At 37.4% G+C, this 6,363-nt stretch overlaps 1 protein-coding gene across 1 annotated transcript; it reads right to left on the bottom strand.

Moving 5' to 3' along the window:
- Positions 1-2,680: 2,680 nt before the first annotated feature.
- LOC124979474 (melanoma inhibitory activity protein 2-like) lies at positions 2,681-4,642 on the bottom strand. Its single transcript, XM_047543865.1, is given in 3 exon segments — positions 2,681-3,066; positions 3,069-3,508; positions 3,510-4,642. Coding segments are annotated over 3 exon segments (1,959 nt in total).
- Between the last annotated feature and the right edge of the window lie 1,721 nt (positions 4,643-6,363).

Below are 6,363 nucleotides of genomic sequence, written 5' to 3'. Positions count from 1 at the left end.
ATTTTAAGAATAAATATTGACTTTTAATTCATGAACTTGATATATTTCTCTATTTAAACTTTGTTATTATTTTTCTCATCTGTGATTTGATTAGATTTAAGTGGGATTTTTTTTTGGTGCAATGGTATATTATTTTTATTTCAAATTTCAAATGTTCATTAACTTTTGGGTAATTACTGAGATTTTGCTTATAAGTTCTGATTTTTGACAAATTTTCTTAGATATTGTTTGAGAGATCTAGATTATATGACAATAACATTGGAAGATATCAAGTGAAGAAAATTTTTTGTTTTTAAATCACAGTAATAAAAATTGGAGGTCCTAGTAGATGTGAGGTACACCTTGGGGCATACATGTAGACATTTGCAGTGCATGTTGAAGATCTAGATCTGGAACTCATGGAGGATGTCTAGTTGGGCATAAATTTATGGACACATCAACCCAGGGTTGCTAACTAAAATAATGGTATAAGTTTGATCATCCATACTGTGAATAACATAGGAGACCAGAGAAAAAATTTCTGCAGAGAGTAGTAATCATTTTTTTTCTTGTTTTGTCTTTTGTATAATATCTATGCAACTGCTTGAAATTTGAAGAGCAATGATAGAACAGAATGACTCCCAACTGTCTTTCAGCACCTGCTCCTGGTAATAAAAAATCATGTAGAAAGGAGTTAGCATAGCAGGTCTGAAGCTGCTTTCTTTAGAAAGCTCTCTTTAAAAGGTAGGCTTGGTTGGCATCTGGGAACTTCAGATTCGAGAGGTTTCCCACCATTTCCTCATAAGAGGAACTCGATATATCTAAAGTGTTTGCAAAAACAATGTTTATGCTGAATCTCTGCTTTTCTCTTGGTAATCTGGAATTTGGTACTTGCTGGGCAGCGTGTGTCTACATGATTAACTCCCAACAGACACCCTGAGCCCTGAGTCTCTAATGAGCTTTCCTGTAAAGAACATTTCACGCATGTTGTTATATATTGTTGGTGAGGAGTCGAGTGCATCCTGTGTAACTCCTCTGGGATAGGAGTTGTAGAATCATTTTCTTGCTTTCCTCTGGACTTTAATGAGACTTTTTTTAATGTCCATTCTGTATTTTGTCCTTTGATGCCATCAACTGTAGCCATGAGTATGACTTTATTGTAAGTTCTGTGAGTCTTCTTTAGAGAATCATGAAACACAGCAGGTACAGAGTTTGTGGATCCATGTCACTGCAGCCTTTTTCAATGAATTACTATTCCTTTGAACATGCTATACATATTTTTCTTTGATGGTTTTAAAATTTTGCCTTATGCCTGAATTCTACAGTTTGATTATCATGATGTTTATATATGATTTTTCCCCTTAACCTTACCATTTGATGTCATTTTTCCAATTGGAAAACTTGTGGCTTTCTTCATTTCTGGTTTTTTTCCTGCCAATATCTTTTCAGAGATGTTTCTCTACTATGCCCTTAGATGAATTCTGGAGTTTTTTTTTTTTTTTTTGATATCTCTATATTTCTTAATTTCTATTTTAGTGCCTCAGAGCTGTATTTTAAAAAAATTTTCTCAGTGCTTTCTAATTTATTCTTTACTTAATTACATCCCATCTGTTATTTGCTCACATCTATTGACTTTTAAAAAATATATATAAATGGCTATGCTTTTATTTTTTAAGACTAAAACTTTTTTTTCCATATCCCTGCTTTTACTATATAACTTTTAATGCTTGGTACATGGATACTAATCTTTCCTTGTCTATCTGAGGATTGTTATGATTATTTTGAAATTCAGAGGCATCTATTTTTTAAAATTATTTGTCTAATTAGTTATACATGACAGCAGAATGTATTTTGATTCATTGTACACAAATGGAGTGCAACTTTTCATTTCTCTGGCTGTACACTGTTCAGGGTCACACCATTCACGTGATCATACATGTACGAAGGTTAACAATGTCCATCTCATTCTGCCAGCTCTCCCACCCCCATACCCTCTTCCCTCCCCCCCCCTTCCTCCCCTCTGCCCTATCTAAAGTTCCTCCATTCTTCCCTGGCTCCCACTCCCTGCCCCATTATGGATCAGTATCCACTTAACAGAGAAAACATTTGGTCTTTGGTTTTTTGGGATTGGCTTATTTCACTTAGCATGATATTCTCCAACTCCATCCATTTACCTGCAAATGCCATAATTTCTTTTTTTTTTTTTAATGGAAAAACTGATTGTATTAGTATCACCAATGCCAAACAAGACTTTAAAATAATTAAAATATTTCATAAAGCATAAATATATTTTCACATTTGCGACAATCATAGCAAATATATTTCTTGGCATAAAGGCACAGTCTTTGGAGTTTAAAATATCCCCAGCTGCAAGAATATGTATATAAAACTCCCATTGTTAAGTAATAGTGGATTAATTAAATTAAAAGTTATACTATAAAATAAAATGGAAATAATTTACTCATAAGATTCATATTGAAATCATCTTTATTTATACAATATTATCTTCAGAATTCTAATTTAATTAAGCTTCGGTTGGAGCAAAAATATAATAACTAAAAGCAGTTAAACTAAAAATAAGAGATGTCATATTTTGAAGAGAGATCAAATATATTGTTAGGTTTCTTATTGTAGTTCTGGATGTTCAACAGCAGGCTCATTTGAAGGTGGAATCAACCCTGAAGGGAACTCGCTTCTCCTCTCAAAATGTGGGGGTAGGGAGAAAAAATTCAGCTCTTGGCGGAGGATAGTGAGGAAAACGCCTCAGTGCATAGACATTTTTGCATTGGATTGGAGGAGGCAGTTCTCCTGTTTCAGATGGTCTTCCATAATTAGAATAATATCCATGTTGCCAATATGGTCGGCCTGGTGGAGGGATCATCATCTTACATTCCGGTTCTCGTGGCGATGACAGGGGCCCAGTGTCAGCACGTGCTCTGTGAGGATCAGTTACTGAATCAGAGCTTGATTCTCTTCTTTCATTGCTAATCTGATGGTCCAGAGGATCCTCTGGGCCTCCTGAGCCTCTTCCTCCTTCCCCTGGACGTAAAGGTGACAATCTGGGTGGACCCTTCTTTTCCAAAGTAAAGCTCTCATTTCAGATGAAGGTCCACTCAATGGCGAGGGACCATATGGGGACTGCCCTCTGGCAAATGCTGTATTGGAAACATCAAGTGCATACGGATCTTCTAAAAGTTTAAATTGAAACTCCATTTCAGTTAATTTTTGTCTCTTGTAAGCATTGACTGTCTTGAAATACTTGAGGTTCTTTTTAGCTCTCCAAGCTGCCAATGCATTATCACGTGCTTTTTTCTCATAGGAAATACTCCGCCTCTCATAATAATGAACGATGGTATCCAATTCCTCCTCAAGATCTTTGGCTCTATTTCTATAGGTCTCCAGCTCTTTAGCTGCACGGTTGATCCTTCGATCAACCTCGGAAAACCTCTCCTCTTCCTCTAACCGGCACTTTTCCTCTACTCCTAATTTCCTGTGGAGTTTCACTGCATTTTCTTGATGTTGTTCCATCTTTAAATTTTTGCTGAAGCTTCTGATTCTCATTTTCAAACTGTGTGTTTTCTGACTGCAAAGATTCTTGTTCGGTCTGAAGATTTTTAATACGTTCTATCAGATCTTCTTTTGTTTTATCTACTTCAGAAAATAAAGTGTAAATTTGATGTCTTTCTCCTTCTAAGGTTTCTAAAGAGGCATTTAACTCAGCTGCATAAACCAGTTCCTTCAAGGCTTCTTTTGGCTGATTACCTCAGTGAGCACTAATTTCTGATTCACTCTTCATCTCCAGCTCCAGGTTACCATCATCTGTTAGGTCTTCTCCAAGCGCAGGAGACTGATCTCTCATTTTTAACAAGCATTTGGTCAGAGACTTAATGTGATTTTCTTTATCAATTAGAACTTGTTCTGCCTGTACTTTAGAGTCTTCAGAGATTATTTTCTGTTTTTTAAGGTCACTCACTTTTTCCTTCCATACTTCAGCTTCTTGTAAAAGGTGTTTCTGACTTTCCTGCAGTTGGGAATTTTCATTCAAAGCCTCTTTTATTGCTACCTTAAGGTCTTCTTCATTCATTTGAAATAGTCTTAAGGTTGTTTTAGCTTCAGCTACTTGTGATATGAGGAATTTTGATTCCTCTTCTAGGAACTTTATCCTTTTTGATATATCTCCCATCAATTCATCCTGTTCAGAACGTTTAGATTTCTCTTCTTTTAGCTGTGTTTCTATAAAGAGTATTTTATCCTCAAGTTTAGATTTGGACCTATTCAGCATTTCATGTATTATCTCCAAATGTTGCACTTCTCTTGATGCCTTCTCAGGATTGGCATCCTTGAAAGACAACTGTAAGCCTTCATGCTCTTTTTGAAGAAGGCTAACTTTATCAAGTAGGTTACATTTTTCTTCAATTAGTTCAGAAAGTTTTAGCTTTTTTTCTCTCTTCACATAAAGCTTGCTTCTAACAGACTGAACACTTCTCCATAAAAACAGGAGAACAGTAAAAAATCCAATAGCTGCACGTATTACCAGCTCCAGATGAAAGGTATCAGGATTAGGGCCTGGTCTTCCATCTTCAGGCAATGCTGGCACAACCCTTAATATTTTTTCCAGACCCAGGTCCCAGTAAGACTGAGGGGCGGCCCTTGGCCCCTCCATCACACCAAAACTACTTTGGTAACTACATCCTGCCCAGCCACGAAAACAGGCTTCGGACACTAGACTTTGGGTGGGAGCCCAAACCTGCACCTGCAACCAAGCCAATCACTAGGAACAGAATGCTGGAGGTGTGTGGGGAGCCAGGCAAACCACCCCCATGGGCTTTGTGACCTCACTGCCATGTCACCTCACTGCCTGGCCCTCCCCTTCCCCCCTGCTATGCCCCGCCCACACCCCAGTCAGCACAGGTTCAAGCCGGTCCCACAGGAGCCCCCTTGCCGCCCACCCCTCTGGTTTGGGCCAGGTCACCGTGGCGCTTATTAAGCACTACTTATTCTGTGCAGTCAAAATATCATCCAGTTGATATAACTAAAATTCTAAAGCTTAGTAAACTTTTTTGTAAGAGCTTAATGCCATATATTTATATTTGTACCACATGCCCTTTTGTTTTAAAGATTCATTTCTTTCTGTCTCCTCTCCTTTCCTTCCTTTTTTCCTTTTCCTTGCCTCCTTTTCCCTTCCATCCCTGTCCTTTTCTTGCAGTGTTGGGGGTTAAACTCCAAGGCCATGTGTATGCTAGGCAAGCTGTCTACCACTGAGCTTCATCCCCAGTCCTGTTGACACTTCATTTTTTAATTTATTTTTTATTGTAAACAAATGGGATACATGTTGTTTCTCTGTTTGTACATGGAGTCAAGGCATACCATTTGCATAATCATACATTTACATAGGGTAATGATGTTTGATTCATTCTGTTACTTTTCCTTCCCCCCACCCCTCCCACTCCTCTTTTCCCTCTATACAGTCCCTCCTTCCTCCATTCTTGCCCCCTTCCTACCCCCCATTATGTGTCATCATCTGCTTATCAGTGAGATCATTCACCTTTTGGATTATTGAGATTGGCTTATCTCACTTAGCATGATATTCTCCAATTTCATCCATTTGCCTGCAAATGCCATAATTTTATTATTCTATATAGCTGAGTAATATTCCATTGTGTATATATATATATATATATATATATATATATATATATATATACCACAGTTTCTTTATCCATTCATCAATTGAAGGACATCTAGGTTGGTTCCACAGTCTGGCTATTGTGAATTGAGCAGCTATGAACATTGATGTGGCTGTATCTCTATATTATGCTGATTTTAAGTCCTTTGGGTATAGGCCAAGGAGTGGGATAGCTGGGTCAAATGGTGAGTCCATTCCAAGTTTTCTAAGGAATCTCCACACTGCTTTCCAGAGTGGCTGCACTAATTTTCAGCCCCATCAGCAATGTATGAGTGTACCTTTTCCCCCACATCTTCACCAACACCTATTGTTGCTTGTATTCTTGATAATTGCCATTCTAATTGGGATGAGATGGAATCTTAGTGTAGTTTTGATTTGCATTTCTCTTATTACTAAAGATGGTGAACATTTTTTCATATGTTTGTTGATTGCTTGTATATCTTCTTCTGTGAAGCGTCTGTTCATATCCTTAGCCCATTTGTTGATTGGGTTATTTGTATTATTGTTGTAGAGTTTTTTGGGTTCTTTATATATTCTGGAAATTAGTGCTCTATCTGAAGTATGAGTGGCAAAGATATTCTCCCACTCTAGGCTCTCTTCACATTACTGATAGTTTCCTTTGCTGAGAGAAAGCTATTTAGTTTGAATCTATCCCAGTTGTTGGTTTTGCTTTTATTTCTTGTGCTATAGGAGTCCTG

Source organism: Sciurus carolinensis, chromosome 3, assembly GCF_902686445.1.
Source record: "Sciurus carolinensis chromosome 3, mSciCar1.2, whole genome shotgun sequence".
In the NCBI taxonomy this organism is placed as follows: domain Eukaryota; kingdom Metazoa; phylum Chordata; class Mammalia; order Rodentia; family Sciuridae; genus Sciurus; species Sciurus carolinensis.
Note: the sequence above shows the minus strand (reverse complement) of the source record. Positions and strands in the feature narration are given on the sequence as shown.